The sequence below is a fragment of the Sinocyclocheilus anshuiensis genome, unplaced genomic scaffold (genome assembly GCF_001515605.1).
Source record: "Sinocyclocheilus anshuiensis isolate Anshui unplaced genomic scaffold, SAMN03320099.WGS_v1.1 scaffold1975, whole genome shotgun sequence".
Taxonomy (NCBI): Eukaryota; Metazoa; Chordata; class Actinopteri; order Cypriniformes; family Cyprinidae; genus Sinocyclocheilus; species Sinocyclocheilus anshuiensis.
In genome coordinates this window covers 327005-350561 of record NW_015549690.1, presented here as the reverse complement: position 1 = coordinate 350561, position 23557 = coordinate 327005, and the positions used below count along the sequence as shown (strand labels likewise).

Here is a 23557-nt window from a genome sequence, read left to right as displayed (position 1 = left end):
TTGGGAACAGTAAGCTTTTTAATGTGTTTTACAGAAGTCTCTTCTGTTCATCATGGCTGCATTTATTTGACTAAAAATGCTGAAAAAACAGTAATATTGTAAAATATTATTACCATTAAAAATCATTTTTTAAATTTATTTTAATATACTTTAAAATGTAATGTATTTCTGTGATGCAAAGCTGAATTTTCATCAGCCATTATTCCAGTCTTCAGTGTCATACAGTGTTATTTTAGTAGCAATGAGATACTATTATAGTTTTGATTAATATTTTGAGTTAGTTTAAATTTTTTTATATACTTTCTGTTTTCATTTTAATTGCAGTTAGTTTCAGTTTAATTTATTCCTGTGATGGCAAAGCTGAATTTTCAGCAGTAATTACTCCACCCTACTTCAGTGTCACATGATCCTTCAGAAATCATTCTAATATGCTGATTTATTATCAATGTTGGAAACAGTTGTGCTGCTTAATATATATATTTTTTGGAACCTGTGATACTTTTTTCAAGACTATTTGATGAATAAAGTTAAAAAGAACAGCGTTTATTTAAAATAGAAATCTGTTCTAGCAATATAAGTCTTTATCACTTTTTATCAATTTAACACATCCTTGCTGAATAAAGCATTCATTTCTTTCAAAAATAAAAAGACGAAAAAAAAAATTACTGACCACAAAGTTTTGAACAGTAGTATATATTGTTACAAAAGATTTCTATTTTGAATAAATGCTGTTCTTTTTAACGTTTTATTAATGTATATAGTACAATAAAGTTAAGCCGTCTGTGTCAGTGATCTTTATGCTCTTGTTGTTTGTCTGTGCTTGTAGCTCAACATGACCCTGAGAGCATCATTACAGAAGCTCAAACAGAATATAGCACAGCTCAGGGAGACATTGATTCGAGCTTCTGCTCAACGGCATATGTATCCTTTCCAGAAGAAAAAAAAATCACTTAATACTAATTTCATTCTTCACAAAAAGAGAGTGGAATCCAACGATTTTGAGAGATAAGTGTGTTGTTATATCTCACTCCAGAAGAAGAGTGTGGTATATCAACATTATTCTCATATTTAGAGACTGTTATATATTTTACATCAAATTAATGTCTTACATTTTTGCAACAGTCTTGAGGCTAAAAAATTCTCTAAATTATAGTCCAAAAACCCACATGCTGTTAGTTTCTTTGTGGAACACAAAAGGAGACATTTCAAACTTTTTTAGACCGTTCAAAGCAACACATTTCAACCTCTAGAAAAGACAAAAAAGCACTATAAAAGGAATGCATTCTAGTCATGTGATTAGTGTTATGAAGTCATATAATAGAGGAAAAGACCAAACTGAATTTATTATTTGCTTATTATTGTTCTTTTGAGCCTGTTCTCTCAACTTACTGGCATTATGATCCAGACAAAAAGCTTATGAATATATATATATATATATATATATATATATATATTTAGGAGCTCATAGTGATGGCAGAACTGGCAGAAAATCTGCCAAATTTTCCTTTCATGTTCCACAAAATAACTATTAGCACACAGGTTTAAATGATATTAGGGTGATTAAACAAACACAGAATCTTAGGGTGAACTTCCTTTAAAGGGGTCATATGATGCGATTTCAAGTTTTCCTTTCTCTTTGGAGTGTTACAAGCTGATTGTGCATAGATAAGATCCCTGAAGTTGCAAAGACTAAAGTCTCAAAACCAAAGAGATATACTTTATCAAAGTTAAGACTCTGCCACGCCCCCCTAAAACGGCTCGTTCTAACACGCCCCCACATATCTACCTCACTATGTGGAAATATCTGCATAATGCCGCCCAAATGTGCACGCAAAGAAAGAAGGCGTGGTTTCAGTAACCGCAGTTAGTGTTGAAGCAGGCATGTCAGGGAGACGCTGTGTGTTTCTAGGCGAAAGCAAAAGCACTTTATTTGGCCTTCCGGAAGTAGATGCATTTAGGAATCTTTAAGATTACTTACAACAGAACAGCAATGCATTTTATGGACGACCGTTTCGTGAACCTAGGAGAGGAGGTAATTCTGACTTTGCTATGACAATCTGGCGCTTCTGAATCAGCGACTGTTTTGTTTCGAGAGAGAGAGAGAGAGAGAGAGAGCGCACGAGAGCGAGAGTGCGAGAGAGAGAGCGAAAGTGCGACAGAGAGAGAGAGAGAGAGAGAGAGAGACAAAACCCATTAGATTTCCCAATAACTGATAAAGAAAAAATCAAAAACCTCCAACTCAAAAAAGCATCTGGACCTGATGGGATATTAAACGAAATGATAAAACACACAAGCAGTAAATTACAATTGGCCATTCTAAAACTATTCAATGTGCTTCTGTTGAAAAATAATGTGTTTTTTGAACATTAAAGCATGTCAACATATTCTGTTACACCAAATACACAAAATAATGATCTTTAAAAAAGCATCATATGACCCCTTTAATAAAGAGAAAAAAAGTGTAATTTCCTGTGAGCACCGGTAGGGGGCAGTGTATATTAACAAATCAATAACCGTATGGTCTGAAGAAGTGTGTTTGGTGTTGAATGTGGAAGTACTGGCCCTAAACAGCTGCAAAAAATAAAAGTGAAAATGAATGTTTGGATGGATGTTTATGATGATTCAGCATATTGTTCTGTGAGATGAGCGTAATTATGCAGTCATAAATGTCATTTTAAAGCCTTAATGAATGATGTTAGAATGCAAGCTGAAGCAGACAGAAGACAGAACCTTGTTGATGATCTCGCTACCAGAGAAACGAGACTGAACGCCTCTTTCAACGGAGACATCTCAGAAGCTGAGCCAGCAAGGTACATCCATTCAGTTCCATTGATCATTTTGACAGTTAAAGTTTAATGGATAAAAATAAGTCATATACATACAGGGTTCATTATATATTATATTTGCAACATGTATTTATTTATTTAATTAAAATGCAACACAGAAATTGAGTTCATATTGTATTAGGTGTTAATTTAATTTTTAGCAATTTTGTATAATATATCATTTGTTGTATTGATTATATATTGGCATTATATCAACATTATTAGCATCAACCTTTTGAAAATATAAGTCATTTTTTAGAAGTGTAAAAAAGTTGATTCTTTTAAGTGATTTATCATACCATGGACTGACTAACTATTTCTTTCTTTACTTATTTATTTACAGTGGGTATAGAAAAGAATCACCCCCCTTTAAAATAATCACATTTTGTTGCTTTGCATCCTGAAATGAAGACAGACACAGTTTTTGTTTTATCCAGATGTATTTACTCAGTGCAACTAATAACATCCAAGTGAAAGATATAACACCCAACATGTCAGGAAAAAATTTAAAAAACAGAATCGCTGAGTTGGAAAACGGATCACCCCCTTGCTTCAGTATTTTGTTGAACCACCTTTTGCTTTAATTACAGCCTTTAGTCTGTTGGAATATGTCTCTACTAACTTTGCACATCTAGACTTTGCAATATTAACCCACTCTTCTTTGCAGAACTGCTCAAGTTCAGTTAAATTTGATGGTGAGCGTTTATGGACTGCAGTCTTCAAGTCATTCCACAGATTTTCAGTGGGGTTTTAGTCTGGACTCTGACTAGGCCATGCAAGGACATTCAACTTTTTCTCCTTCAACCACTGTATGGTCAGTTCTGTTGTGTGCTCAGGGTCATTGTCATGTTGGAAGGTAAACCTTCTTCCCATTGACATCTTTCTGGCAGAGCAGCAGATTTTCCTCAAGAATTTGAAGGTATTTTGCCCCATCCATTTTTCCTTCTATCCTGACAAGTGCTCCAGTCCCTGCTGCAGAGAAACACCCCCATAACAGGATCTTACCACCTCCATGCTTTACTGGAGGAATGGTGTTTTTGTTTTTTGATGGTGAGCTGTATTGGATTTCTGCCAGACATATAGTTTGGTGTTGAATCTTCAAGGTGCTTTTTGGCAAAGCTCAGTCGTGACTTCATGTGGCCTTTCTTGGGGAGTGGCTTTTTTCTTGCAACCCTCCCATACAAGCCACATTTGTGGAGAATTTGTGAGATTGTTGTCACATGCACACAATGACCACTCTTTGTCATAAATTCCTGCAACTGTTTCAGAGTTGCTGTAGTTTCCTCCTGGCTCTTTCATCCAGTTTGGAGTGACGTCCTGATCCAGGGAAGGGTCTGTGTTGTACCAAATACCTTCCACATAGACGTCACTGTGCTTAGGGCATTGATAAAGTCTTTGAAATGTTTTTGTATCCATCTCCTGACTTGTGCCTGTCCACAACTTTATCCTGGAGATCTTTTGACAGTGCCTTGCCACCCTTAGTTGATTATTTGCTTCAGTTGCACTACCAATGACTGAAATGCTGCAGGAAAGCTCTTTTCATGCTGAGCTGATCAAAATGACCACAGCTGATCACAGTTGAAGTCAGTTGGCTTTGTGTGCCATTGAGAAGGTGTTTAGCTACACCTGATTGAGTTTACAAGTCATTTTTAAGAGGGGGTGATCCTTTTTCCAACTCAGTGATTCTCTTTATTTATTTATTTGATTTTTTCCTGACATGCTGGTGTTATATCTTTCACTTGGATGCTATTAGTTGCACTGAGTAAATACAGCTGGATAAAACAAAAACTGTGTCTGTCTTCATTTCAGGCTGCAAAGCAACAAAATGTGATTATTTTAAATGGGGGGTGATTCTTTTCTATACCCACTGTATTTATTTATTTGTTTGAGGCAAGTGAGTAGTAGTTCCGATTTTGTCCTGTTGATGTTTTCCCTGGCCTTACCACACAGAATGCTCAATTTTCATTTTTTGCTAGAAATATTTAGATTTTTCTTTAAATGTTAAGTTTCTTTCTTTGTCTTTTTTCTTCTTTACAAAAAAAAAAGAACACACACACTAATGCAACACATTAATGATTGGTTTGTAAATGACCATTTAAAATTTTAGGGTTGATATGATTTTTTTTGGTTGTAGTTTTTGAAAGTCTCTTTTGAAAGCGCTCACCATGGCTTTATTGATTAGATAAAAGTACAGTAAAAACAGTATTGTGCAATAATATTGCAATTTTGAAAACGGTTTTGTTTTAATACATTTTAATTATTCCTCTGATGGCAAAGATGAATTTCCGGCATCCATTACTCCAGTCTTCAGTGTCCCATGATCCTTTAGAATGCATTCTAATTATTATCAATGTTGAAAACAGTACTTTACTCTCACGTTTGAACAACCTAACGCATCCTTGCTGAATAAAAGTATTCATTTCTTAAAATAATAATATTTTGGTGACAAATCAGCAGGATTTGCGACAACAATGTAGAATGCATCACTGAAAACCAAATGTTTATGATTGCAAGGCACAATGGATGTACAAGATCAATGAATGTAAAATTTTCAGCGTCAACACAGCAGTGGCTTGAAAGAGGAAGTGACTGTTCCAAGTGACTGAGTCAACTGGCTCCGGTCCAGCAGGCCATCCTTATTGTTGAGGCCTGCATAGTTTGATATTCACCTTAATTTGACGTTTATGCAGAACAACAGTAGAGAAACCATGAACTCTGTGCCTAGTTAGTCTACCAGACCATAGAGGCCTTTGCTTGCCATGTTTCCTTCTTTGCCCTGCAGTAGTCTCCCAGTGTTGAGAAATGGCCAGAAATGGTGCGACCTGTGCTAAAACGGAAGTCTGTGCACACTCTCTGAGGGCTCCAGTTCAGCTTTACTGCTCTGCTGATCAGAGCTGAGTGTTGAACTTCCACCATCCAGACTGTTTACACTTCCCTACTCTCCACTGCGCTCACATCCTCTCTCCAAAATACACCAATCAGAGACTTAATGTGTCACCGCCAATCTTCTGTGTGCTTGTGACTCTTAATCGAAACGACAGCTCAGGAGCCGAACTTCCTTAGAGAAATGAGATGGTCATTATTCTGATTTGACCTTCTCGATCAACGTTATAGGATAGGAAGGCAAAACAACCTGCTAATATAAAAATCACTTTTTTGTTTTGTTTTTTTAACCATTAGGAGCTTAATGCTCCATCTGTCTGGATTACTCTTCATTTCTCATCACCTTGTTTAATACAGGCCAATGTTGTTATTGTAAACATCAACTAAAACTTTTACAATTTTGGATGAACTATGCCTTTAAAATGAAAACTGAAAATCTAAAAATGTTCATGATTATTATTCATTGTTATTTAAAATATTAATAAATACTGTAATTTTATATAAATCAATACTGAAATAACACTGATACAGGCTAATACAGAGGCTTCTTTTACAGCAAACCTAATCCGGTTTGATAGATTGGGCCTTTATGATTCAGTGGGTGGTAAAGGCTGAGAAGATGTATTTAGTTACCATCTTTGATAAAATTAGGAAACTTTGAGAAATCATTTATAGGCCTGATCCCTTCTTTTTCTACCCGTCTTTGTGGACTTAATCCTCTAATTCCTTAACATGGGAGGCCCCGTTCACGTCACACTATTACGCTGTGCACACATTTAGCTAAAGAGCACTAATAAATTACAGTCATTTGATCAAGTTTTTTAAATACTAAAGAATTTTTTTATGAGGGTGTTAGCCTGGCAGGATTTTTAGGGCCTGGATTCATCTCACTGTGTGGTCTTTGTCTGCCAGTGGGGGTGTTAGCTTTGCTTCAATAAGCTGAAATAGCATTTCACTTTTTTTTTCCATAGGGATAAGACCAGGCTTATGGCATTCGTGAAACAATACCTTTGTGGAAGATTAACCTTTAATCAAGCACAAAATGACATGCCGCTCATTTGAAGATTCAGAGTTCCGGACCTGGTGCCCTTACCCTCCTCACCCTGTTTCCTCTCTTTTATATTTGAGCGTAATGCACAAAGTTGTAATTAGTTAAATAGGGCCTCTAAGAGACGAGGTCTGTCTCCAGGTCTCGCTCCAGTGTGATGCCTCGTCTGATTAAGTCTGCGGGCTCTGCGGGAGGTTAATTGGATAAGCGTTAATCCTCACGCCGCTGAGATGGAGTGGAGGAAGTGGAGAGGGGCTGGCGCAAGCTACGAGTTGCCAAACATGTCAGAAAGATTAGGATTCGCCACTGACCATTTGTCTCGCTGGCCAGAGGATTAATATCAGCTTGGACTTGGATAGAGACGACACTTCAAAGGCACTTTGTGACTGCCTTGGTACTTTTGTAGTTTAGAAAGCTGGAGCAATGGAGAGATTGAGAAGAGAGAGGTCTAGCTCACCAAGCATGTGAGAAGTAAACTTCCTCGGAGTGAGGAAGGATGAGAATGAGAGGAACAGGTCCAGCTGAAGACTCTTCAGAGGTTAGCGACCTCTCTGAACCCAAATGAAGCTCCGCTGATGCTGAACTAACTGGAAGAGAAGAGCCATTGTCAAAAACTAGCACTTATAGTGAGAGGAAGTCATTTGAGTTTTACTCAAATACCTTTTTTTGACATGCAGTTTCATCTTAACCTGCGTGAACAACTGAATATTCCTGAAAGAAAACATCCTCAGTATAAAAAATGGTTATAAATTCTTGATATAGGTCATTGACATATATGAGTGCCCACGATAAAGCAAAAAACTCTTTAAAAAATATAGTTGAATGTACATTTGAATTCTTTGTATTCATGTTGGACATATGGCATTTTCAACAAAAGTTTCAATTTAATTACTCTACTCTTCTAAAAAATCTACTCTTTTTTCCTTACACTTAGAATACATTTAGCTTTACACATCTTCATCAGTCATTATTTGTTGTAAAGTGTTATGAGCTTTTAAGTATATATTTTTAATGTAAAATGTGTTTTATACAATTATTATTACTTATTAATTCATAAATATTTTTGTTGCATCATATGGCAATTTACAAACTTAACTAACATTGTTGTGTTATTTAAAAAATGTCAAATTATTTACAATTTTAAGAGTTGTGAGGGTCTGCAGCGGTCCTCAATTTCCTATTTGAAATATATATTTTTTTACATGTTGGTTGCACCACATGACTTGGACTTCGATAACTGTTATTTTTTCAAATATTAATTAAGTAGTGAAGTGTCTTTAAATGCTGAAATATTGTCCCAAACTAGTTAATATGGTTTCTTTTTTAGAATTTAATTCGTGTAATTAAGCTTTTGTCTTCATTATGATATCAGGACAGTTGTACCATCCAGACATGAAATTGAAAAAAAAAAAAAAAATTATATGATTTGTAATCAGAGCCATGAATGGATTTGTGATGGACATTTTCATCTTTGGTTATTGATACTACTTTCGATATAGGCTCTGAACCCACAGGAAGCGGGACACCCGTGCGAGCTATAGTGACCGGCTCATAACTCTCTGCGCGATGCTGAGTGCTGATAGCTTTTCCAGAAGAGCCTTTAAACTTCACTTCTCTCTGCGAGCTGTCCAGGAGCCTCAGGGGGAACAGGTTTCATACATTAATCAAAGTAAAGTGCAAAAGCACAATGCAGTGTCTCCACAGGATAACAGGCCACTTTTCAGTTTGGCATGGCGCTTTGAAAGCTTATATAAAAGCCAGAGGCGGTTCATATGCTTTGAGTCCTTGTAACGTAGGGCATGAAAACTCACTCTCCGGGCCCAACAAAGTGGAACCCATATGAACAAATAAACAGAGGTTCTCTGATCTTACAAGGTCCAACGTAGGGGATGTTGTTTGCTATTTTAGAAGTAAAAAATAGAAAGGTTATTTATTCTGAAGGCGCATGAGTGCTACAGATGTGAGTTTGGTAGAAAGAGCCTGTGGCTCTTGAACAACTCACGGACATGCTTCGAAGTTTATTTACGTTTGTAAAGTAGATGATGTGTGTCCATTTGATGTGTGCACGTAGCTGTTGATTGACAGTGCATGTGGAATAACTATAATATTACACTGTGTATGTAATCTAGTTACTGTGTGTGTATGTAATGAGAAAGTTGACTTTGTGTAGTACAGTGATGACTGCTGAATGCATAAACGCATGTGCATACGTTTTTGAGTTTTATTAAAACAATAAGCTAAAAGAGGTCATGATTTACAGTGATTTTACTTCTTCTACAAAATAACTTGGTTTCCGTAATTTTTTTTTTTTTTTTTCGTAAAAAAAATTGTGTATAAACCTTTCAAGATGGACCTTCCGTGAGCTCCAAAGTTATTCATCTGTGGTCTATGCTTCTGTTGAAATTGAATGTAGTAGGCTAATTCCAGGTAAAACAATGTAGGTCAAACAAGCCCATTCCTATGAAGCACAGAATGATGTTAGGCTTCCAAGACTCTAAAATTTCTTATGCATTTTGTTGTACACTACTGTTCAAAAGTTTGGAATCAGTAAGATTTATTTATTTTTCCAAGAAAATAATACTTATATACGTTGTATTAAATTGATCACAAGTAAAAAAAAAAAAACAAGAGTTTTACATTGATATAAAAGGTTTTAAACAAATGCTGCTCTTTTGGACTTTCTGATTCATCAAAGAATCCTGAAAAAAACGTATCAAGGTTTCCACAAAAATATTGTAAAATGTGAAAATATTTGTCCTGCTTAATAAGAAATGTTTCGGTAACACTTTATTTTAGAGACCAATTCTCACTATTAACTAGTTGCTTATTAGCATGCCTATTATTGAAATTGGCTTTTTATAAGTACTTATAAAGCACATATTCTACATGACCATATTCTATATCCTTAATCCTACCCAATACCTAAACTTAACAACTACCTTACTAACTATAAATAAGCAGTAATTAGGAGTTTATTGAGGCAAAAGTCGTAGCTAATTGTTAGTTAATAATGAGAACTGGAACTTAAAATAAAGTGTGACCAATGTTCCTTTTGCAAATCAGCATATTAGAGTGATTTCTGAAGGATCACGTAACACTGAAGCCTAAATTAATGGCTGCTGAGTATTCAGCTTTGCCCTTACACGAATAAATTACATTTTACTTATAAAATATATTAAAATTGAAAACAATTGTAATAAACAATTAATTGTAATAAAATTTACAAAGTTGCTGTTTTAACTATATTTTGGATTAAATAAATTCAGCCTGTGTTCTGTGCTCTTTCAAAAACATTAAAACATCTTACTGACCCCAAATGTTTGAAAGGAAGCGTATATTTAACACTTAATTTTTATACTTATAACTGAAGGCTATAAATCAATAGTTTTATATTATACCGTTTTTTTCTCTCCGTAACAACCTTTGTTAGTGAAATCGTGGGAATGCAGTGCATTGTCTCATAAAAGTTATTAAGTACACAATATGGTGCATTTTTAGGTACATTTATTTCATATTTTGTCTGTGTAATAAATTGACATGATACAATGTGTATTTTTGTGCCAATTATCATCTCCAGGTCAAGTCTGATGACAGGTGGACACGGGTCGGGGCATGCCGTGAACCCGTGGCTGGTTAATGAGTCTGAGGAAACCAGAGGACTCGGCTTTGGAGAAATCAAACACCAACAGCAGCAGATTATAGAAGGTATATTGCATATGAGATTACTTTGCAATTCTTTCAGTCTTATAACTGATGTGACAAGATGATCATCTATCTCCTGATGGGATGAGACATTTTTAAGAAGCCCTTTTTTGAATTTACACCGCCATTATGAGATCTGCTCCTCATTTGAGAATAGTAACTGGTAGGAGTTTTGAGAAAAAGCAGGAACCGTTTTGTCTACCCTAGTTATACTTTTAGCTTCAAGGTTGCAGCTAAAGTACCTTGTGGCTCACCGTGGCAGCTGCCTCTGTCAAACTTGACATCAGATCACACTATATGTCATTTAAATGTCAGAGATGCCAACACCCTGCTGCTAATGCTTTTCTCTCTCTCTGAGGCTCATTTAGATGGAATTTATGTACTTTTCTATTGTTTTTCTTACCCACATGAGATGAGCATTTAGCTTGTCCTTCAACGCCTCATGATTTGCAAGATGTAAACCACAGGAACATAAAATATGCACGTTAAACCATAATTTTTGGATATTTTTTTTTTCTTTCTTTTGTACAATTCTGTCTAAATATGTCTCTATTCTCATGCGTCTTTCTCTTTAGCTCAGGATGCTGGCCTGGATGCTCTGGCAGCAGTCATAAGTAGACAAAAACAGATGGGTCAGGAGATCGGCAATGAGCTAGGTGAACAGAACGGTAAGTAAAAAGCGCAGTAGCCTATATGTGATAGCTCTGGCTGAACATTCAGATGTTTTTCTGTGAATAACGTCTAATTTGCGGTCAGCTTGGTTTTACTTTGTCACACCACTCTCTCGCTACACTACATATGATGTCATTGGCTCTAAAATGAGCTGAGGCTGGGGTTAAAGTGGAAAATTTGGAACAGGCAGCTTGGAAACCCGCTGTCACCTGGTCACGTTTTTTTTAGCTCCTTCCTGCTGCAATGTGTCAGACATATTTTCTAAACATGAGACCTGTGTCCTTTGCACAGAGACATCACAACATTGTGGTGAATCTATCTGAGTTGTAATGTGAGAACATGGAGGAGTTGCATAGTGCATGATGTAGTCAAAGTCACATGGAGGAGACTGAGTTCAGAGCAGTAGTCTCATCTGAAGGCTGCAGCTGCTTTTGACTTTTCCCACACTGTTCTTCAATCTGTCTAGCCAAGCTGGTTAAGTGAGACATACAAGAGTGGGGAAAACGGATAGAGATATATAATTATACATTTTTGAAGTGAGACATTCAATCCACCAAGATCTTTTTGCTGAAATACAATATTTTCTCAAAATGATCGGCAACACAAAAATTCGCTAAAGATGACTTGTCAGGGTTACAGCAATTTATACAGCCAGATAAACCTGAGCGGGAATTATTTTTCTTATTGCATTCACTTATGTAGTGTTAATTGATCCTTCACAAAGATCCTCCCCCTTTTGTTACTGTTGCTACATTCGACAAGCCATGGCACTCTCACGCCATGCATCATAGGGATGTAACGATTAACCGCGAGCCAGTAGAAAATCGATTCAAATATGTGACGATTCAAATCGTTTGAGATGCCAAACAAATCGCGATACAATTGGAGTAGGAGTTTATATGAATGTACACTGAACAAAATTATAAATGCAACACTTTTGTTTTTGCCCCCATTTTTCATGAGCTGAACTCAAAGATCTAAGACTTTTTCTATGTACACAAAAGGCCTATTTCTCTCAAATATTGTTCACAAATCTGTCTAAATCTGTGTTAGTGAGCACTTCTCCTTTGCCGAGATAATCCATCCACCTCACATATCAAGATGCTGATTAGACAGCATGATTATTGCACAGGTGTGCCTTTCCAAAGTCTTAGATCTTTGAGTTCAGCTCATGAAAAATGGGGGCAAAAACAAAAGTGTTGCGTTTATAATTTTGTGCAGTGTATCTCTGAGGGGAACTGAAAAGTTTACGTGGTATTTTCTTTTCATCTTGCCATATTATGCACAATGCATATTAAAGTAGTGTTCATAAGCGCAGCTCTGCTTTGTTTACAGCGGTAACCCAGGAAACACTCTATCATTGCTGTTCATAAGCGCCACCTGCTGTCAGAGAGTGAATCTGCGTCTCATTCAGCTCGTCTGCTGTTTAGTTCAGATGTTTTATTTAGTATAGTTTAACAAAAGTAAAGTCAGACCATTCTGTTTTTGCTTCAAATTTCGAAATTATACAGTCTAATTTAGATAAAAAACTGCTCATGCTGCATGTATGCTGCATCTTTGTTTGGATCATGATTAAAATCCAGTGGTTGCCTCTAATTTTAAATGGAAAGAGCACAGACAAAGCCTTAGTTTGTTCATATTACGAGATTTCTTTTATGTGTGTTACTTACTTGTTTGATTTGGGGTTTGTTTTAAAATTTTAATTTAGTTTTGGTATGTTTCAATTTCATAAAGAAACTTGCAGCAATAGCCGAATAAAACGACACCTTTTCATTTACTGTATAATTAGGGCTGTCGCGATAACTGCAATATCGCAATACCGCGCTATTGACGAGCAAACTGCAGAGGAATGCAAGAACCGCAGCAACCGCGATTTTTGCGTTTTCTTTTTTCGTAAAGGTTACGCCCTTCTCGTTTTACACCATGCATGTGGACTGAATATTAAACAAGTTAGTAATGATAACATAATGTGTACCATGCTGATTTGTACAGAGGCTCCGTAGATTTGCACTTAACAAGCCTAAACAGACAGTGAATGAGAGAGAGATCGACTGAGCGCGTGCGATTACTTGCGTCTGTTCTCCAGGCTGAGTCATATGTATTTGTGAAAATAGGTTGTCATGTCCAAGGAAAGCGAAATTCCTTGCATAGCTGGTCAGCTGAGCCTTCTAAAGTGGCGCTCAAAGTTATTTTTGAACGTGTAGTTGAATGACAGTCCCTTTCCACCACCTTGTGGTGCAACACTGTAACTGCACTGACTGACAGCCCGTCTAGAACGCGCACAGGTGGAAATATCAATAGAAAGTCTCTTGTCCAGTCAGATTAGGAGATCAGATTACAGCTAGGCTAACTGTTATACATATAGGCTAACGATAGCCTAATGATCTTATTGTCAGGTTTATGTTCTATGTGGACCTTTATTTTGTCATTCTCTTCTGTTTACTTCACTTCCTGTTTCAACGCTATTTGGTTTCGGTCCTTCATTTCTTTGTAAGTGGGCAAACTTACAAAATCAGTAGGGGATCAAATAATTATTTTCCCCACTGTATATATGTGTGTGTGTGTGTGTGTATGGCGATAATACCGCATACTGCGCTATTGAGCCACTCAAAATTACCGCAAGGGAAATTCCCTCACCGCGACAGCCCTATGTATAATGTCTTCAATCTCATTTTGTAAAAAAAAAATCATGAGAAAATCAATTCGTGAAATCAAAATCGTGAATCGAAACGAATCGTGAGTTGAGTGAATCGTTACATCCGTAGTTCTCACGCAGTGAAAAATAAATTTTTCACTGCGAAGCAAAGAGGAAACTGACAACGCGCCGACAGACAAGACAGAGCAGGTTACTTTTGGTATGAAACAAATCTCAACTTTCCAATATTGTCTTTTTTGTTTTTTAAAGAAATTCAAACTATAAATACCGTTTTGTGGCGTATGTCGTGACCGATCACTGGAGCGCCTCAGTTCAAGCGACACGTAAACCGATCATCTCTTCCTCTTTACTAGTTATAGCACAAAATAAACATGAATAAACATCAGAAGGCATCTTGTTTCAACCACGCAAAGACGTCAATACACACCATTTTTCAAGTTCAAGTTCACCGACATTAATATACTCTCCTGTCTGGCTTGTTTGTCGGAAAAAATGGCAGACTTTGTGTTATGATTGGTTAGATCGCCTATCAGTTAAACTCCGGCGAAGGGTCAATTCCAAGGTTTACATTTCCTCTCTGTCAGATAATAGTCATTCTGCACTCTGTGATGTTTAAAAGATGTTAAAACATTACTTTGTGATGCTAAAAGCTGATAGGCAGAAATAAAAGTTTTTTTTTTTAATGTTTTTGCTCACCCAGGCTGTAGTTCTTTGATCAAAAATACAATAAAAACTGTAATGCTGTGAAATATTATTACAACTTAGCTGTTTTGTATTTTAATATATTTTAAAATGTAATCTATTCCTGTTACGGCAAAGCTGAATCAGCCATTACTTTACTCCACCATTACTCCAGTCGTCAGTGTCACATGATCCGTCAGAAAGCATTTTAATGTGCTGATTTGGTGCTGAAGAAACATTTCCTATAGTATCACAGTTGAAAACAGTTGCAGCAGTGCTGATTAATATTATTCTTTGATGAATAGTGAGTTCAGAAGAACAACATTTGTTTGAAATAGATTTTTTATCAATGTCTCAACTGTCACTTTTGATCAGATTAATGCATTCTTTCTAAATAAAAGTTTATTAATTTATTAAAAAAATTATCTTACTGACCAATACTTTTGAACAGTATTGTAGGGGAAGACAGCAGGAGGCAGAGGAAAAAAGTATTTTTTGTATTTGTATTTTTTGATGCAAGTTCACCCTCCTCCCTGTTGCTTTTGTTGGCACAGTGAAGGTTACCCACAATACTTTTTCAGGGGGCAGCGTAATTACTATGGACCACTTCCAGTGTCACTACTCTTTCCTGTCTGCTTCAGCAACTGAAAAGAACTTGAAAAGAGTCGTATGTTTCCAAATGTTTCAAAGGTCACATTTGGTACTTTTATTAAATAGAGATGATCAATTAATTTGACTTGGGGAAAAAAGGAACTGTTTTATATGTGCGTCCAGAGATTAGTTATATAATACAGTTTTACATAGCCTAAACAAATCTCAGGTTCATCATCGTGGTGACCTTCTGGTGGAGACTAATGCTGGGAATTGCAGGCACTTGGCTGCTTTTCACCGTCTCTGCCCCGTCTCAGTCTATTCAGGGCTCAGCGTGATTGATTTAGTCTGCTTCTTGCTTACCCCAACTAAACATAGGAGTGAGAACAAATTATTTGAACGGAACCTCAATTTTTCTCGCTTCTTTTTCTTAAGAGTGCAGCATCAGTGCTTTCTAGAACAGGAGTTTTGAGAGCAGTAATTGAGATTGAGTAGTCTCTGTTTCGTAGGCTCACATTTAAGAGCTGATAGAGTTATGGTTCTGTTCTGCACTACAGTCCAACAAACCTCCCCTGGATTTCATCTGCAAGAGTATTTTACTTGCAGATAAAACGCCTCTCCCACATGCCCATTAAAATTCTGCTTTCTTCTGGAAACCAGCCCCATGAAAACCTGTCACAGAAGGTCTTGAGTATAGAGTCTTCTATCTCAAGTCACAGACAGTGACTCAGCAGAAGGGGTTCCTTCCAAAGTGCTGTAACTTTGTGCTCCTGATGCACTTTAAATAGTTTATACAGCACCTGAACAGTGTTTACAGAAAGCATTCACGTTGTTACTTTTTTCTCCAAATTATGAATCCATATTAACGTATTAAAATATTTTTTCACCATTCAGTAAATTCATAAGTTCAAACACATTTATGATTAACATCTTTGATGAATTCATCTGATTAAAGGCTGGAATATACTACACGACTTTTACATGAATTGGAACATATTTTAAAATGCTAGACATTATACACTTACTGACTTTGTAAACAGTCACAAAGGAAAAACTGGGCATCATACACTAAACGACTGAGGATCCTACACTACCAGACTTTAAAGTTGTTCCGTTCACAACAAACCCACGCAGAAACCTGCACCTTGTTACTAGGAGACGTGTGACAAATGAAAACAATGTGTTCTAAAATCAGCTGAAAATATTAAACATTTGATATCCTCTGACTGGATGGAATCAAAGTCTGAAGCTAAAAAATCGGAGTCTGTGACCATCATACACTATGTGATTTTTTTATAAAATCTGTCGACTCAAATCTGCAGAATGGCTCTGATTTTCGGCAACTAGCATCGACTTCTCCAGCCTGTAAATTGGGGGAAAATCGGGGCAAAAGTCATGTAGTGTATTCCAGTCTTAACACAATAAATGCAGTATTTGTTTTTTCCACTTCCTGAGTCTATGCTAATGCTAAGGCGCAGTCACATTAGCTACATTTCAGCAAAATTTTGCGGGCAATAAAGGTCCATTGTAGATTATCAATAGTGTAATGATGTATGAAGCACAGCTCACACAGAAGTCACTTTCAAACCAAGCAACTCAAATTTGCATGACCAACTGATCTCAATGCGAAATCAATGCGAGTGGGGAAATCTTTTGCCCTCATGCGAAATTCCAGATTGTGTGGATTCTTATTAAAAATGACTGTATTTCACCAGCAAAAATTAGCTGAATTGGCATTTTATAAGTATTGACATTGGTGATATTGTACTTCATTAAAAGATGCAATTTAAACAAATATTTCAATATTTATACATTTAAAATATACTTCTTTATGCTCTAATCTACATTTAGGGTTGATTAATCACCAAAAACTGTGTATTTTAAATCATTCAATTTCAAAATTCACAGCTCTAGTGAAATGTTTAAAGTTTGAGGTTTTTATTTAGTCTTGGGTACTTCATGGTTGTTCTATATTTAAGAACAAAGTAAGTTTCAGTAATTCTATGATCTTTAAGTATTGGAATTTTAAACTCTACCAAATTAGCATTTGCACAATGTATTTTCCTGATCATGCTAGTTTGGATTGAAGTCTGGGCTCTGACTGGGCCATTCCAGCACTGCTAACTTCTTCTTTCCAAGCCATCCCTTTATAGTTTAGCTGTGTGCGCTTGATTATTGTTGCACTGGAAAATGAATCTTTACTCGAAATGCAGATCTCTGACTGACTCAAACAGCTTCTCTCTAAGCAGTTACCTGTACTTGGCTCTATCCATGTTGGTCTTGGTGCCAACAAGGTTTTCAGTTGCTCCTGCTAAAAAAGCAACCCCAGAGCATGATGCTGCCACTACCATACTTGATGGAAGAGATGGTGATGCCTTGGTCTTGGGCCATATTTGGTTTGTGCCAAACAGTTTCCTTTGCTTTATTTAGGTGAATCAACTCGACCCTTGACTAATCAAACCACAAAATTCTTCCAGAAGGTTTGGAGTGGCTTAAAAGTTTCATCACATGGCTTCTAGCAAACTTGAGCCATGATCTAATGTCGGCCTTTTTCAAAATTGCCGTTCTTGTAGCCATTCTCATGAAGAGAGGCAGAAAAAGTGAAGTGTTGAAAGAATTGTTGATGTCTACATAGTTTCCCCCATTTCATCCAAATGACTCAGTTTTGTCAGCATTGTAGCAGGCCTCTGATCATTTCTCTGGCAATTGACCTTCTGGCCTTGATTAGTCGATTTGGTAGATGGCCTGATCTTAGTAATGTTTGTATTCTGCCATGCATTTTCCGTTTGGTCACAATGCACATCACAGTGTTCCTTGGCAAACATGTGACTCTTCTAGTATTTTTATATCCTTCTGTAGGACGTTTGCTCCTCAAGACAATTTCATTCAACAGGTGGTTCCATGGTCTACATAAAAACACAGGACTGATCTGTTTCATTTGTGAGATGTCAAAATAGAACTAACTCAATATAACTTAGGGGTCATTCAAAGAAGTTTTTTTGACTACAGCACACATTTCATCACAGCTTTCTGAGTATGTCCCTGCATACATCAGGGTCCAAGATCATCAAGATTGGACCATGGATGATTGGAAGAAAGTGGCCTGGTCTGACAAATTAAGATTCCTGGTGCATCAGGAGTTAGGGCAATTGGATGCACTGTTGGGTGGACACAGGCCGGTTATGCTGTGTTGTTTTCTTGGGACACTTAAGCCCCATTATACCAATAGCACAATCCCTGACAGCTGTCAGGTATCTGAACATCGTTGCGGACCAAGTGCATCCATGCATGGCAACTGTGTTTCCTGCCGGTGATGGCCATTACCAAAATGGCCAGTCGTGGCCTAATGGTTAGAGAGTCGGACTTGTAACCCGAAGGTTGCGGGTTCGAGTCTCAGGTCCGGCAGGAATTGTCGGTGGGTGGAGTGAAAAACCAGTGCTCTCTTCCACCCTCAATGCTACAACTGAGGTGAGACCCTTAAGCAAGGCACAGAACCCCCAACTGCTCCCCGGGCGCCGCAGCAATATGGCTGCCCATTGCTCCGGGTGTGTGTTCATGGTGTGTGTGTGTTCACTACTGTGTGTGTGCGCACTTGGATGGGTTAAATGCAGAGCACAAATTCTGAGTATGGGTCGCCATACTTGTCACCACACGTCATTTTATGTAATGCGCCATGCCACACTGCCAGAATTGTCAAGGAGTGGTTCGAGGACCATGATGGTGAATTTCTGTTAATGAATTTCTCGAATGTTCTGAATTTCTTGAACATTTGTGGTTCGACTTGGAAAAGCGGGTTTGCGCTACATCACCACCACTCTGCAATGTACGGGAACTGGAGGACCTGCTGTTGACATTATGGTACCAGATACCCCAGGAGTTTTTTTTTTTTACGTTTTCTTTATAAAACATTTTATGTATTTTATATGCAAAATATATAGTTGCTTTTATAGTTCAGGAAGGTGGTCCTTGAAGAGGATCATAATATTTGTATAAAAAAAATTGGAAAACACCATTTTAGATTATATGAAGATTAATCTAGAATAGCTCCAGTCTCCGTTTATGCAAATGAAAGCAACCTTCGGAGCGACAACCAATACGATTAAAGATGAGATCTGACATGATCCATGAGCTACTGTTGTGATGGCTACTGTAATCATTTTGTGTAAGCGTGCTACAATTTTATTTGACATGTTTCTGACTACTTTTACGAAATTATGCGTAGTAAAGCACATTGAATCATTGAAAAGCCTGTAAAATTGGCAATGAAATGTTTTGAAATGCGTTATTTGTATGAAAGCAAAGACAATCTTATAAATCATCAGATATAGTGAATAAATGTACCATATTAGCCATGTTATTAATATTTTAATAATAATATTGAGTTATTGACCACTAGTATAAGTAGACAAGTGACCCGCATGTGTCTTTATGCCTCTTCTTTTGTTCCTTTCCTTTTAATACATACGCTACTGATGACATGTTTTGGCTCTTACTGTCTCACACGCACACTTAAATTGCAGTCAAGACCTCAGATACCACAGTAAGGAATTCAGAAGGTCAGCTGATTACTAATGGTGCTGTCTGGCGGTAGAGGAACAACCCAAGGACTTCATCTGAGAATTGAATTGCATCGGGTTGATTTGTGCTTATAGCTCCAGTTTCCTCAGATCGGGACTTGTGAAACGTATTCACTGTTTCTCTTTTAACTACATGAGGTAGCGCCATTAAAGACGATAGTGTTTTTTGGTGTGCATTATTTGAGTGATCATCTGAAAATGACTATATATCCAGAATAAGGCATCACTGTTCCGACGGCGTGTTTTAGCCGCTCCATTACAGTCTAGTATTATATGACATGATCGACAGTGTAACAAAGTAATAAGATAGTTTAATGCCCTAAACGAGACAGCAGAAAATGGATCGCTTTTACAAAAAGGGCAAGAAAAAAAGCTTCTTCCTGTTGCCGTATAACCTTCTTGTCCTCTCGCATGTTCTTTTTTTCTTTGAATTAATTTTTTTCCTCCCAAGAACACTCTAGTTCTCTAACAGTGTTTTACTGTAGATTAAACATCAACTTCGCACTGTGGATCGCCGGATCGGCTTTCACCGTGGGCGAAGCGGAGTTCAGCCCGGGGTCACCACATGTGGTTGCTGCAAGCCCGCCGGACGCTCCTTAGGGCTGTGAAGGGTGGTCAGTAGTTAACATGACTCTGATGCTGCCTGCTGACTCTTGAGTACTGTCAACATACTGGCAAAACTGGCCTGGCTCAGACATCCTGATATCCTGGTGCTGACCATTTAACCAGAGCCGGAAAGTCAAAAGGGAGTTTACGTGCCCTGTTCATTTGACTGGTACTGAGCTATTTTAAGGACAAAGTGCAGGCTGTTCTGACTCACAGACTGTAAGTATGTTTTTTATATTTAAAGAATTTGCCACTGACGATTCAAACACGAGTGTTTTGGGCAGTGTAGAGTAGCACTTGTTGTTTGTCATTATTCCAATCTCAAATGCAGACATGGTTTTATGTTTATGCGGCGCGATGCAACGCAACGCGTAAAAAGACAGTATAAGTCATTATAATCCATAATTATGTCCCCACTGGATGCAACAAATGCCTTGTTTATAATAAGTTTTAATGTTTTTGTCTCGTCGCTCTGGCCAGGACATGCCATCACAGTTTGGTAAGGGGCGTAACATTTCCGTCACACGCTTGAGGTATTCGGCCAATCAAAACGCACTAGATAGCTGGCCAATCAGAGCACAGCTCGCTTTTCAGACCGATGAGCTTTGTAAAAATCGACGCGTTTCAGAAAGGCGGGGCATAGAGGAGAAACAATAATGTACAGTATGTGGAAAATAATGTGTTTTTTGAACCTTAAACCGCATAAACACATTTCATTACACCAAATACACAAAATAATGTTCTTTTTAGCAGCATCATATGACCCCTTTAAATGATTATCATTGCACTTAAAGGGTTAATTTATCCAACTATTTTGAAAATTCTGTCATCATTTACTGATCATTTGTAAGCGAATTAGACTATTTTCATCTTCAGAACACAAATGAGAATATTTTTAATAAAACCTGGAGAGATTTATAATCTCTTTATAAAATTTGAATTAAACCAGTGGAGTCACATGGCTTACTTTCACAATGCCTCTTTTTGAAGCTTTGATTACAAAGTCATTCAATGGATGGACAGAAGGTGTTATTAAAAAATATTTTGTTTGTGTTCTGTAGATGAGCTCTAAGGGGTTTGTAGCGACATCAGGGTGAGCAAATGATGCTTCATTTTTATCCTAGGCCTATATCTGTAAATACATTGGGGTACGAAAGTAAATAAGATTGAAAACCTGAAATGCAAAGTTTAATATATCCTGGAAATATATTGGGTATATATATATATATATATATATATATATATATATTGTTTTTGACAATTTTAAAACAAAGAAACATTGTGAAGTAAAATGGAATAAGAACTTTTTGAGGTTCTTCACTGCTTTTTATGTCCCTAATTAATTAAGCAAATTTGTACAAACACAATACACATTTTCTTGCTTCCATCGAAACGCAAGATTCTCTTTGGAAAATTGTCATTATACTGGATAACATGAATCACCAGGTTTTGCTCAAATTTGTCGAGTTCATTCATGATCGAGTAGTCATCGAGTCAGAAGGAGGGACATATTAAATCCAATTTAATTTGAATCATTAATTTTACTCTTAACTACAAATGGTAGCTGTATTATATGAGGGAAAAATTATAAACAGAAGCATTTGCACTAGTGGTCTTTTTGGAGATTATTGGTCTTATTTGCAGATGAGCCAATCACCCCTTACATTCACATGAAAAATGCTCTATGGAATGAACTCTATATGTGTTTAACACTATACTGTCTAACTGCAAAAACCCAAGAAAACAGACTCACTTTAGCTTCCAAATACAACATGGCAGCAATTATTCCTCTGTGTGTTACAAAAAAGTCCTATATCAACAAAGTGTTACTTTTTTGTGTTGAAAGTCAACATCGTTTGAGTTTATTGGTGTGGATGGTTCTCAGATATTTGGCCTGGAGCTATGACATCAGCGCGTGTCATTGGCGGGTGAATTAGTGCGGTTATTTGTGATGACTGTGCACTGCAAAAGAGCCTTTTTTCTTAGAGGGCAAATGAAGTTGAAGTTTGCTGGGTCAGTACAAGGTGCCTCATGTTACTGGCAATACAAGGGTCATCATGGCATGCCAAAAGTTTCTGTTATTTGCTGTTTAAACATTCATTGGTCTTTGGGTGAGTATACTTATGCATTTTGCTCTGTCTTTTTTCTTAGGGTGGTCAACCTGGGCAATGAAACAGCCAAGTTCATTTATATTCTACGCTCTGAATTATTGATTGATATTTTAATGATATGCTGCAGACTGGAATGTACCACTGAGAATTTCATTGGAACTCTGTTACAATGACAATAAAGTAAAGTATGTATAGTAATGCTCAATTAACATTAACTCTATATGGAGATTCCGTCTTTATAGGGATCTCAGTGTGTCCTTCTATAAGGCCAGAAGAATTACTGCTGCTTGGTTTGTTACCCACCTTAACCTCTCCTCATATTTTAGAAATAAACCCATCTGAAGAAAATGCAGTCATGTGCTAAATATTTCTCAGATGGTCCTCACACTCACTGACCTTTTCTCATTTAGTTAATCACCCTCATCTCAGTTTTACATCTGAACGGACTCTATTTTGCCAGTATTTTTACTAAAGTGACTTGTATAGGAAATAAACAGCACTTCTGTTGAGACAAGTTTGGAAACTCTCCAAAACCGTCATGTTGTGGTGATCGACTGCAAAGACTACGATGAGTCCTTCAGGGTGAAACTATCATGAATGTTGTTTGTGTTGAGGAACTGAATGCAATGTGATTTACAAGCTGAGGTTATGAGGGTTTTCCGGTGTATTTCATGTATAACGACCAGTCTTTGCGCTGGTAGATATGTCATACTCTAGAGCAAATAGACTCTGTCTGTGGTGAGGTCCATAGAGGAAGCAGACAGGCTCTGTACATGGCAGATCTACTGCGGATAGAGAGAATGCCAGAAGTCATAAAACAGTCATACAGATAAAAACTGAGCTGGAGGTCCAAGATCAGAGTAAATCTAGAACATCCCATTGATTTGTTTAATATGTCATTGTTATATATCTAAATATGAAATGGATGTCATTGAATCAGCATTTGGAAAGAAATTAAAATTACTGCTTTGCTCAAATGCACACGTTGTTGTTTTTAAGGGGAATAGTTCACCGAAAATGAAAATTCTGTCATCATTTACTCATCATGTCATGTTATTTCACACCCGTTTGAGGTTTTTTCATGGAACTCAAAAGATGAATTTCTGAAGAATACCCTACCACTCCAAATTTGGGGTTGTTACTGTTTTTTAATGTTTTTGAAAAGCTTACCAAGGCTGTATTTATTTGAACAAAATGTATGTATG

General features: G+C 37.0%; 1 protein-coding gene across 1 annotated transcript in view; it reads left to right on the top strand.

The window, feature by feature from the left end:
• Positions 1-23557, top strand: part of LOC107660464 (syntaxin-8-like) — a 70183-nt gene that overhangs the window by 1899 nt on the left and 44727 nt on the right. The window contains exons 3-6 of the mRNA XM_016449769.1: positions 827-921; positions 2700-2810; positions 10334-10461; positions 11034-11126. Of these exons, the coding sequence (XP_016305255.1) occupies positions 827-921; positions 2700-2810; positions 10334-10461; positions 11034-11126 (427 nt within the window). The remainder of the gene's footprint in view (positions 1-826; positions 922-2699; positions 2811-10333; positions 10462-11033; positions 11127-23557) is intronic.